The sequence below is a fragment of the Corvus brachyrhynchos genome, unplaced genomic scaffold (assembly GCF_000691975.1).
Source record: "Corvus brachyrhynchos isolate BGI_N302 unplaced genomic scaffold, ASM69197v1 scaffold258, whole genome shotgun sequence".
NCBI lineage: Eukaryota > Metazoa > Chordata > Aves > Passeriformes > Corvidae > Corvus > Corvus brachyrhynchos.
In genome coordinates, this window is record NW_008240122.1 from 4,231,144 (window position 1) to 4,244,552 (window position 13,409).

The window sequence follows — 13,409 nt, forward strand, 5'->3', positions numbered from 1 at the left end:
GAAATTTCAATTTCTTTCAGTTACAGTGGCATTCAAATGTTGCTTACCACTGAAAGCAGAAAAACACTTTGGGCCAAAAGTCCAGGATGATGGCATTCCTCCTTTTAAAAACATCTTCACATACGGATAAAAATGTGTCCCAGTCAATAACTGCGACACAATAGCTACCCCCATGAGTGGGAGCATTTGTTTTGTGCTTTGAAAAAATGTGAAGCTTCCAGATGTAAAGGCAGCAGATAGCTTTACAAATGCTTTACAGATAAATATATGGCAACCGCAAGCTACTAAGCTATGATTAGTTCAATTTTGTCAAAAATGAGAACATTCTGTACCTTTGTTACAAAACCTCAGTATTTCGTTCTTGCTGAGACATGCTACTATAACATCCAAGTAACTCATCCACCCTCGTATTTTAAATTAACCTTCACACCTTAAAAGTCTGGGTGGAAACCACAATGTCACTGAAATAAAAAAATAATATATTAAAGTAATCAGGGACTAAGTCACAAATGCATATGTAATTACTGTCAATATATCATACCAGAGTAGATATGGAAACATTACAACTTTTTAAATCCTTTTATAAAGCCTATTATTGTGTTCAAGATCAATTACTCTCCATAAGTATCTGCAATAATGTTTACTCAGTGATCGATTGTTCAGGTTTCCTGAGTCCTGGAAGCTTTCTATCCTGTTGACCTGAATTTCACCCTCCTTGCAAAGGATACAGTGAAACGTACAGTAGTCTTTTCATTAAGCATTCTTTCTCAGTAGGTCAGGATTTGTGACACAGTTTTGAATCCTCATATATCTTCTTGGTGGGTTTAAAGTATGCAATTTATTTTAAGCAACTGTTCAACAGCTGCATTTCATCCAAAGCTCTTCTGTAGCAAGTGAGCAGGTTTTTGTTTTAAAAAGGTTACATTTTAGTTTACTTTTAACTCCATAAAACTGATAATCTGTTATTTGCCTAAGATTAATGAAATAATGAATGACAATATTCTACTTATTTATTACAAAAAAATAATCTTTAAAAGAGATGGGCTGAATACAACAAGAAAGTTAGATATACATTTAAAGAAAAAACCTCAACAAGTGAATATTACAATTCAGCTTTTTCAAGTCAGTATTTTTTCTTAGAGACATTCTCAAAAACACTTTTCTCAAGCATTAGTAATTTCTGTATCAGAGAATAGTATCCATTTTTATCCAAGATGAGATAGGGGACATATAATCATTTAATGGAAGCCTGATGTGATTTTTCTGTCACACGAATGAGTTACTCTCACAATATTGGTATAAACTCAGAAAAAAACTTTCCCTATCTGTTCAGCATAAAAGGTAGATATCATCAATATCCTTTTCCCATTCACACTGCTGATCCTAAACGCATCACTATGCCATTGATTACTGTTACTACTTAAAGTAAAAAATTAGTCGAAGTTCTAATCTTACAAGAGCTAGTCAACTGTATCTTAGAAGAATTAGTCATTTGTGTCAACAACAAATATTAACCTTTTGTAAGTGACCAGAATGTTCTTTCCTATGCCTGTAATAAGAAAATCAGCTCTGGCAAGTAACACATCAAATCCCAGTATTAAGAGGAAACTAAAACTCCTTGAATTGAAGAGCATCCTGGTACTGGTCATGCCTCTAGCTCCACGCTTCAAGGAAGTAACACAGCCTTCAAAAGGAAACACACAGACACAGCACGTGCACAGAATTACACCTGAAGGGGGGGAAGTGAATGCTTCTCATAGCTCTTTTATGCAAGGGGAAGCAGCTTGACCAGAGCATGTAAAGCTTGCAGGTAGCAGATGATCAAATTCCTCTACTCCCATCCACTCTTGAGCTCTACAGCTTCAGAGGAAATACAGTGCCAGTAGGCAGGATGTTAATGATTATACAGATTAGAAAACATTAGATTCTTGTCTAGAACAACAAGAAAACTACAAGAAGACTACAAACATCTCTAACATCTGTTATATCAGGATTGTGCTAGCAGTTTGGGGCAATTCAAGCCCATTTTTCTATTTCTCAATATCCTGGTGCAGGCACATGTTCATGCCCAACTGGGAGAGGCTCAGTCATTTCCAAACTATCTGCAGTTAGGTTTTTGGTTTCCTACAGAACCCACAGATTCCCTATAATTTCTGTTTAAACTGTAGAGCCTAGCACACACCTTGAGATAAGCTTCTGCTCATAAGTAGGAACTGGGTCCTATGGGGAGACAAGTAACAAGATTCTCTTGCTCCTATTACTAATTATTATTATTATTAATTAATAATTAAATATTGCTATTATTATTGTTTTAGTTTATTAATATTACTATCATTAACATTTTCTATCTTTAACATCTTACTGCTGTTCACCACCTTTTCACTTCTAACCACTGAATGTTCGTCATCACAGTGCAGTTCTCTGTTCTCCATCCTTCCAAAATTAAACTCATTTTTAAATGCTACAGAATACAACAGATGGAAGATGAAATATGATTGATAAGATGAAATACGATGCTCTAATTGCACACAACCCAACTAAACATTATGCTGACAAAACGTTTTAATGCATAAGAATTCAGTGCTTACTTTCTCTTCTGAAAGGTTGTGGAACTTTCACCAATTCTCTCCAACTAGCTGTAGAAGAAAGCTTCCACTTCGACAGCAGTGTGAATGGTTTAACCGTAGGACTAAATAAAACAATAAAGTTTTTGAAAAATGACCTTCTCTCCTGAGTAGCCAAAGGGGAGCAGTGCTCTTTCAAGATGATGAAGAAATTAGCTCAAGTAGACATCCAGGCACTATGTCCCACACATCTAATCATCAAATTGTTTTACTTTCCTTAAGATAAAGTCAAAAGAAATTACATTTTTTCCAATCTCTACCTTCTACTTGCTGGCCAGTATGACAGCTCTGAACTCTATGTCTCTAACAGGACCTCAGGGAATGAAACCCTGTAGCATAACAGTCTGAAAGTCCTAACAAGCCCTCAAAGCCTACAAGGCTTTCTTTTGCAAGGAAAAGTGCAAGTGGTGTGCTGAACTTTGAGCATACAATAATGCAACGTGTTCTGCCCTGTGGAGAGGAGACAAGCAGATGGGATTTGACAATGCTAAGGCAAGCTGTGCTGTGTGACCTTTGGCTCTCTCAGATTCTTCTTTATCCTCAGAAAACATCCCTTAGAAACAACACAGTTTCCTTACTGGATCATACCTGTGCATGCAGCACCACACATGCTCGCCCTGTTAGTTTTCCAAATCTTAAAACAGAGTCACTCTAGGGAATATTTTATCTACCTTTGTTGCTTTCCTAGCTGGGTGACACAACTATGTAGCCTTGACAGAGCCCTAGTTATTCACATCCAAGAGGAAAATGTGCATTCTTGAGCTCCTTTCTTGGAGCTGTTGCATTGGACAAGCCCAGGTATGTTGCTCTTATTTCAGCATCTGAACACAGAATTGCAAACTAAAAACCAAGTGTGTATGATTGCATAAGGTATGAAAATAAAACAGAGAGGCTTAGCATGAGATCTCTTCTAACAAGTGGTTACACAAACATGGTGTCTGTAAAACAGCCCCTTTCTTCCCCCTTTTATTTTGTTTACATAGTGAAAGAAAGAAAAAATTGCTTATTTGTTGGAGCAGTCATCTCAAAAGGAAAGGTAATTCATCAATTTAATGAAATGAAGACATTTGTCATTTATATAACTGAGTGTACATTGAAACCAGAGTAAAATCCTGGCATGACTACTTCCTCATCTCAATTCCCTTCCATCAGGCCACTGTTTCACTAGAATGCATCAGTTTCCTCTGATTCTTAGTTATTAAGCAACATTCATTTCATTATGGTATCGAAGAGGTAGAGAGGCAGCAGAAGAAAAAAATTCTACTGTGACCACAAGTCAAACAATTGGTACTTATTCTAAGGACATGTAAAGCTTGCAGGTAGTATATGATCAAACTTCTAAGGACAACAAAACCTCCACTAGCTGACCATATCTTAAGAACTTTCCAGGCATCCAGAAAGTACATAAATTCCACTTTTCTGTGTGACAATCCTTCAACATGAGCTATATGTGTTTACACTTCCTATATACTTCACCTGTTCCTCACAGTCTTCCCACTTTGTCTAGCCAAACTTGCTCAAGCCAACAAGCATTTGCAACAAGGAAGTGGAGAAGTGGAGAAGCACTGAGAGAAAAAACTAGAAAGCCTGGAAGTGTGTATGGGTTGACACCTATGCTGACATCCTGCATTTCTTATCCCATAAAACTTATTTTTATTAGGAATACAGGCTCTGCACAACAAAACAAAACCTCAGGCAAAACTATATAGGAAAGGATGGAAGTAAAGCAAAGAAGATATCAACCTTTGGAAAATCACTGAATTCCAGGGTTCACAGGGCCCAGTGACAGCAACCAAACCCAGGCTGGCACTGATTGTCACAAAGCTCATCTGTCTGAGGGAGGAATGCCTGTCACCACTGAGTTTAAGGTTTTTTCTTCTACAAAGAATACCACACCAAGACAGTCATCTCATGTGCTCTGGCAATGAAAGGTAACTAACGGCAAGTGAATTACTGTTAAACTTGCAAGGCAAAGTACCATGCGCAGTAAACTGTTACTTACAACTGCTTCTAAGGGAAAATCGCATCCAAGCTTTGCATTGAAAAAAGGCAAAGGTAAATCTCAATCACAGAGAGCCAGAGCAATCCAGGAGATTTTACAGGCAAGTTCAAGTGCAGAACTCTTACTGGAAGCTGTCATGAATAAAAACTAACCAAAGGTTAAACATGAAGTGGTGTAGTGATGCTAGGTCAGAAAATAAATAAAATAAAATAAAAATAAAAAAATAAATCTTTTTTTTTTTTTAAAAAGTAGTTAAATGTTTCAAGAGGGTGGCCAGAGGACACATGCCAGGACAGAAATAGAACTGCAGTCATCCACCCAGACTCACAGCTCCCTCATTACCAATACCTCATTACAACCTCAGAGCTGGCAGTCACAGAGCCTTGGTAGAGCACATATTAATAAACTTCACAAAGGTGATCAACATTTCCAGCTTGCAAAGGACTCTTTTCATGGTGTCCATTCGTCCCTACAAAACTTCCCACCCCAAATCTTAAGTGTGTCCTTAGGCACAGCTTTTGAGGAGAATTCATGGAAGCCTTGCACTCCATTCTCTGTCAGACTGCAATCCTATCACAGGTTCATCCAAAACCCCCCATTACTGAACTCCAGTGGCTTGCTCTCTAGGCAGAACTCTCCTAATCTGCTGCAGCTGAACTTCCTCAGCCTATCAAGTAGGAAATCCTTTTATTGCTCTGGCCTATAAGCTTCTTATCTCCTAATTCTGTGAGGCTGAGAAATAGCTGTTCTGCTCATTAATCCTACAATGACTGTCAGAAGGGGATATATACCTTCTCACTCTACTCAAACACAAGTAACTAGGTTTCATCAAGTTCTTTACTATGTACTTAGCTGAGCCCCAGACCACAAGATTTTCTAGGAACTGGAGTAGCAGAACAGCAGCTCCTGCACTTTCATAAAATATTCAGGACAATTCTAAAGTTGGAGCGACCCTATTTCCTTCTCTGTACTGTAGACAACAGCAAACTCTTTAAGAAAAGGTTTTTTTGGTTTTTTTTTTCTTCCAAGCAAGTGCAATTTTGGCTCAAAGTGCTGTATGGATGACTATAAAGACTTTCCTCTATAGTTTGTATATACACCATTGGTTTAAAAAGAGATCTTTCTCAATCATTTATTACAAACTCATGTCATCCATGACCTTCAAAGACAGCTCAAAGGGAAAAAAAAAAAATCCAGCTGAGTCCTTGGATTAACTAATACCTTTAATTAGCACCCCCAAGAAATGCTGAAGGTTGCTGGTCTTCCCCCTACACAGAACACTCAGCCAAGGAGAAATTAAGCTAATTTTTCTATCAGGATTGATATCTTCTATTTCGCTGTATAAAGCAAAAACTGACTACAAACAGTTGCTAAACACCGCTGAAAATATTACAGAGATCATATCACAAGATGAGAAAGTATTCTCACATGTATTATTTAATATTTTATATTTAGGTACCCAGTGCACAAACATAGGCCTATCTGTGTAATTCAAAAAGCCTTCTACAAAGTTTTGTTGAGAAAAATGTTAAAGTGGCAAACAGCATTAAGATCACAGATATCTTACATCAGTTGTACCTTTTATTTTAACTATAAATGTCACACTTCATCATGCAGCTGTCAGCTTCCTTTAATGTACTAAATGCTATCATGTAAGCACAGAATCTGACATGATGTAACACAACAATTAAAATACAAAGCAAGTCAGTTTTGACACAATGTCACTTTTCTGTTTGCTGCAAATTAAAGGAAAATTGAAACTACACAAGTAAGCTAGTCAAGAAAGAAGTCTGCAAAAACCTCAAACATCAGTTAATGTTTCCCTCTAATGTTATGTCCCATTTTTACATTCAACTTTACGAAGACATCCACAGCTTTAGCACAGCTAATTACAAATTGACACCAGAAGATGTAATGAAGAAAGCCTAAGACTTCTAGAATACCCTGATTGTAACATAGTTCTAGCTGTCAGTTTCGTAATAGCCAACATGCATGAAACTAGGCAATTATTTTTCAATTTCTATCCTACTCTTTTTCAATTTCTATCCACTCTGTGGTACTGCTGTGGCATGTTAAAATTGCTGATGCTTTTAAAACCAGATGCAACAGCACTTAAATTAAGCCCGAAGAAAATCCTAGTAATAATGGAGCAATTATGAACTCTAGGTAACTAATACTGCAATTGATTGTCTACTAAAAATTGGATTTTAATTTACTGTATTTGATGCACAACACTAAATAAAAGTGTCTGAAATGTTGAAAAATTAGTTTTGGAGAAAATGAAAAACCTGGACATCTGGAAAGGCATAATGTTAATAATTAGATTTCCTCCTTTTCAGTGTTTTTTGTTCATTTACAACAACTTTAAACCTACATTTAATACATCTGCACCATAAAAAACTTTGGCCCAAGGGAAAGCTAGTGCTATCTGTCACACATACAGAAATGTCACATGCCTAATATTTGCTGTGGCCATACCATGACACATTTAAAACCTTTGTGGCCCAGGGAAGAAATAATCACCACGGAGTCTGTTCATGGGCAGGGAAAAGAGTTTCAAGCAAAAAGAAGCTGGAAACCTCTCCTGCAAATGGAGGGGCTGATATAGACATTCCAAGAATATTCCTATAAAAACATTCACTTGAAACATCGAATTAACACTTTCCCCTTTGTGGAAATAAGAGGAAAGGGAAACATGGGGAATTCTATAAAGTTTTACCCCTGAATACCACGTCAGAATTCTTTTCTGCTGATCTATACCCTCCAAAGGATTTCCAGGCCAGTAACCTGCTAGAAAAACATTAAATTTAAGAACATTATAATTTTGACTGGAAAAGTGTTATATATGAGTGCTGCTGCATCTTCCAATATGCTGTATTTGATTGAGTATGACAGCAAACTGCAGAAAAACTAAGAACAAAAAAACCCCTGAGGCAGATAAAAAAAAAATACAGTAAGATACACAATTAAAAATACATAAGTGAAGTAATACAAAAATAACCTCAAAGCTCCCTTACAGTTGTCTCCGAATAAAACAAATCCACGAGTAGAACTTGGACATGGACAGAGCTGGTAGGAATTTGATCTTTAAAGACTACTCTGAAAATTATCAAACCCAAACACTGAAAATTATAATAGTGGCAACACTTGCACATTTCTAATTGCTGTGTTATACCTCAGTGACATTTATGCTGAAGTAGATAACTTTTTAAAAACAAAACCTAAATGGTATTTCTTGAAAACTCTATTCAGCTACATGAAGACCCCAGTGAACACAACAAATACACACCTTTAAATGATCTGTTCTAGTTTTACATTGTTTTTCTAGCCCTTGAATGGTTTATTACTAGAGATATTTATGCACACAGAGGAGAAGAGGGAAGGTCAAGCCCCTGTGGGCATGGACATGGTACAACTGTGGAAGTTTATGCAATTCATTGGTTATATTTATCGCCATAAATTCTCCTGTACCAGCCTGTTGAAGGGCTACATCCACAAGGATCTTTACATTACAGGAGTTAGTAGAAGATGATCTCACTCATTTGCATGCCTAGGACTTCAAAGGTGAAATGACAAAAGAATTAAAGTTTAGAAACAAAATATCCAAACCTTTTGTCTACTTTTGACTATTATTTTATTTAATAATACAAACAAAACAGTCTCAGAACTGAGACTTGAGTTCCATGTTGAAATGTGATAAAATTAAATACTCTTCATACCTGCACTTCTTAGGTTAGGGTCTAGGTCTGGCATTTCCTTGCATGCTTCTGGACTGACACTGTAGATTGATGCTCCTGCTTCACTGACAATGCTGAAAAATAAAATGGCAAATTGTAAAACAGCACACAACTGAACAACACAAGTGAAAGACTTTGGAAGTGACTTAAGTGAATATTCAGATTTTATTTAAAGCCTCATGTTTTGAATAAACCAAATACTTACAAAAGTAAGACAGTACAAAGAAAAATATCTCCATTTAAGCCAAAACACCCCTCCCTGACCTGCAACATTCATTCTTTATCAATTCTGGCCTTATTATAAATACACACTGCACATGATATCAGTCCCTGTCTCAATGCTTACAAGAGGAGAGAAAATGAATACAAGAAACAAGTGTTACCAGAAGTAAATAGGCAAACCAGCTTCCATAAACAAAACAAAACGTACCTGACGATTTCATTAAAAACACCTACGTTCTAAAGTGTAACATTCAACTATTACATGAATCCAAGCCATGAGCGTGCACACACATTGTGAAAAGCCAGCTGCCCTAAAACACTCAAAAAGCCCCAACTTGACACATACTGAGCCACAGAGCTGCAGCTCCCTTCTCAGCAGCATTCAATACCGTCTTCTCCCAGCTCTCACTGCCATCCTCAAAGAAAAACAGACTGCCTGTCTTCAGGAACTTAAACTACAGTTCATGTATCTACCATACACCTCAAACTCATTCAGTAATGATGATAAACTCAGCAATTCAAATCAAACACATAATTAAAAACCCCTCAAGTGCTCTAGCTCCACTCAAGAGAAAACTGCAATCAAGTATTCACAGCGTAAGTTTATTTTCAGCTGTGAAATTCTGACACCACTGAATCAACAGTATATTTCTTCAAATAACTTCAACAGAACTGGAATTTCAGGTTGATAATTATGGCATCATACAGCTACTGCACTGGAGGTTAATACTATCAGTTTCAGAACTATTTTTACTTTAACTATTCCACTTTCAGAATAACCTAATCTTTGCCATAAGGAGAGAAACCACAGTCCTTAAGAAACAGACCTTTCAGCAAAAAACCATAACTTTGCTTTATACTGTTTTAAAATTGGACTATAAATTTTCCTTTTAAGAACATTTACTAGGTCAAACTTTTAAATAAAGAAACTGATACTTAGAAACTCCTCCCTTTAGAAAAAGCTGGAGAACAGCTCAGAGGTAAAATATATTCCCATTCAGTGGTCCAGTAAACAGTGTAAAATGCAAATACATAAGGTAAAGAATTTCTTTACAGATTCCCCTCTTCCCCAATTAAAACTGGAATTTGGTGGAGTGCTCTACACACAAGTCCAATTTTATAGTTACGCAAAACTCTAAAGAACATTTCAATAGTACAGACAGACTGAATCTTTCAATAAATACAGAGAATAAAATCCTGCTCTCTTCAGAATTAGTGTAACTCCAGACACGTTCAAACAACCAATTTAACAGAGTAAAAAAATCCTTGACCAGGTGAACTGGGCAAGTGAAAATGAAACTATTTACATGGTCTTTTAAAAAGATTCAGTATTATGAGCACTCCTTCACGATAAATGACATTCATAAAACATTCCCATCACAGCGCTCAGAAATAAGATCGTATCACAAAAACCTAACTGCTGAACATAAAGATGTTGACAGAAGACTCATAAAACTGATTTCTCTGAGTAATTTAAAGAACAATGCAGCAGAATGTATTTCTTAACCAGTTCACACTTTATAAAGGGAGCATCTAGCAAGTGCTCCCTTTCTGGATACCGCTTCCAAAAAACCACACACGAGCACACACTTCTAACAGCCTTTCACTAATCACACTTCAGTCTTCGTATTGTAACAGATCCCAGAAGTTAGCCCTCATGCAATTTTTAAACGTAATACACTGATAATACAGTGTAATATAACTTCAGATTAAGAAAAAAAAAAAAATCAGTGTTTTGAACACATTTTTACAGTGCTGTACTATAAACAGTACTACTGCACACAGCTTATTGCTTGATCCTCTCCCAGTATTTTCTGCAGTGAAAAAACTGATGTGACCTTGATAGGAAATTTAACACAACATTTTAATGTTTCTCATTAATACTACACTGATAATTTGCAGAAGCGTACGGATCACACTAACACTGTCATTCTATGGTAATATGTGACTTGGGCCAAATTTTAAGGTAGGCACAAGAAATCCTTGCTAAAATGAGTAGATAAAATTAAAACTCAGGATAGGAGACAAAGGTTTGAAAAAAGCATATTTCCTTTCCTCAAGAGCAAAAGCATTTATACACTAGGGTGAGGAGAAGGGGGGAAGCCAAGTGAAAAATTATCTCAAGAAGGAGAACAAGATATAAAAAGCACTTTCAGAAGCAGCATACGCTGGATGCTTGAGATCCACTCTGAGATGGTTTAGTATATGCATGCAGTTTTCTATGAAGTATTTGGTATAGCAGACGTGTAAAAGGGGAGGAAGAATTTCCACTCACGTAGAACCCCACACTGCTCTGCCCAAGACAGCAAAACCCATACGTTAAATAAACCTTTTACCCAGATTAAACGCGTAAGGCCACACGCTCCAAAGCCACCATCCTCTGGTTCATTCAACCAAACTTTTAGAGAACTATTAGTGGCTATCACATGGTTTGATACTGCTACAGTGAGTGGTTACTGATGTGACAATGGCACACAGAATGCTAAAACATTTAGCTTGGTCAAAATACTAAGATTACAAGCAAAATAGCTTTAGGGATTGTCTGTAGTTGTTCTGGATTTTACTTTTTGACTAGACAGGAGACAATCACTTTGGTTCACTGACATTCTGTATGTTTTCCAAATTCTCATAATTCTCTTGAAAAGGAGAATGGCTTTATAGACAATTTAAGCTAATTTAATGTTGCTAAATGGTCTACATCATGCCTTTTAAATAATGTATATATATTTTATGTCAGGGCATGGTAAGACAAAACCAAACATGGTCAAATGAGTAGGCAATAGAAATTTACTCCAAACTATTGGCAGTCCACACTGTTCTTCATCTCCCCTTCCCATTTTCTATAATGGATACTGTTCTTCATCTCCCCTTCCCATTTCTATAATGGATACAGTTCTCAAGAAAGCCAAAAGGAAAGCTTCATCAGAGTTACCGAAATTGTATTAAAATCTTGTGTATCTTCAGAATTTGTTTCTATTTTGCCTTCTTAAGTCACATAATAGATGAAACCAAAAGAACTGGTTCCCCCTGTCCCTAACGAGACCCTTATTACTGAGCATTCCTTAGGAGGGAAGACTCTGACCAAATCTAAACAGCTAAAACAGCTTTATTGAAAAATTATTTTGCTTTTTTAAGTCAATGCGTAATAGGTAAATAAGCACGTGGTTATGATATGATATGCTTCTAGTACATGAATAAACAAGTGTCATAAACTTCTCTTCGGATTAACAAAAAGGCAGGTAAAGGATCTGGGACTACACCTCCATACTGTGCTTCCCATATCAGCTATCCTACAGATAAGGGCTTCTTCCTCAGCATCTATATCTAACTTTTAAAAATTAAAGTGTCCAAATCACAAAGCCACTACACAATATTACAAGTGTATTCTTTTTAATTGTACAAACTGGCTTGCTGCATATGAACTAAGTTTTCCTACACTGCACCCATCTCATTCACAGTTGTTAAGACACATTTTAAGCAGCTAAAGCAACATTAAATATATTCCACCAGCACCACCTGGTGGGCCCTCAGCTTTATGCTAGAGACCATGGCAGCTATACTCTAAATACTTTAAGGAGCCTTTTAACATTTACTAAAGCAAGTTTTCTTACTCAGCTTAAATAAGCATTACCTACTTGGTCTGAAAAGATGATTTCTTTTGAAAACATTCAGATTTTCAATCTCCTAATTTTTACAGGAAAAAAGAGCCTTTCTTGTAAAAGGTAAAAAAAATAAAATCTAAGATAACTTAAAATTTCCTCTTTTTAAAATTCAAACCTATTACATACCTACAAAAATGTACAAAGATGACATGTGACCAGCTAGTTAACAACAGTGGTTTAACTAAAATACAATTTTTAAAGCTTCCAAGTTTCTCAGGTAGTAAGTTTTCACTGTAAACCTTTTCAAAGCTATGTGAAAAAAAATCTTATCAGGCTAGACCTTTGTGGGTTTGAAGATGAATGCACCTTCCTGACATTTTCACGAACTTTTACCAACATTTCAGACTCCTACATTACACTGAGGTAATTTTGCCACAATCAAATGCAACACTGGATTAATAACATTACAAAGAAACAAAAAGCAACTTTATCCAACTTTACATAACTTGCTGTTCCTACAGCCTCCAAATCCCTGATTTACAACTTCAATCCTTTAAAATGACGTTTTTAACAATACCAGTACAAAGAAGAGTCTGGTGTTTATTACTTGGAAGAAAATCATGGTCACTCTAAAAGCAAAGGGTATGTCAACCTCAAAATGGGCCAAGACTCTCATATTTGGCCATAAAATGATGGTCTGCCAGAAGAACTCCCTTCACAATCATAATTTAATAATTGTGGCTAATTCCCCATACCCAACTTTTTACATATTAATTGATAAATATATTGTTCATAAACTTGTGGCTACAAAAGCTAGAGGCTCCCACAAAGTACGAGAGTAAAAAAAGAGTCAAATGTTTATTCAGTGTTATTTACTAAAATAATGTGCTTATGAATCACCCAGGACAGAAAAACAAAACAAAATAAAATGACAAAATATTCTCTAGAAAAGAACGCTGTGTTTACACACTCAATTGGAATGTATCAAGCTTTAATTATGTTGACAGATGTTATGATTAAAAACAAACTACGAAGGGGCAGGGAAGACTTAATTAAGCACATGCTCAAAAGAAGATTGGGCTACTTCATGAATGAGAAATCCATCGGGCCTTACTGAAAACACAGAAGTCACAACTAGATCCAGAAGAGCCTAACACCCAAAAGGGTTGAGAGTCACGCTGTAGAAACAGGATGCCTGCATCTGTTGTTATATGCCTCCATA

The 13,409-nt window shown here is 36.4% G+C and overlaps 1 protein-coding gene across 2 annotated transcripts in view; it reads right to left on the reverse strand.

Annotated features, from left to right (window-relative positions):
• The window catches only part of SRBD1 (S1 RNA binding domain 1), a 125,430-nt gene that overhangs the window by 54,628 nt on the left and 57,393 nt on the right, over positions 1 to 13,409 (reverse strand). For both annotated transcript variants that reach the window (XM_017744883.1, XM_008641712.2), the window contains one exon: positions 8,346 to 8,437. In XM_017744883.1, coding sequence (XP_017600372.1) covers positions 8,346 to 8,437 — 92 coding nt within the window. The remainder of the gene's footprint in view (positions 1 to 8,345; positions 8,438 to 13,409) is intronic.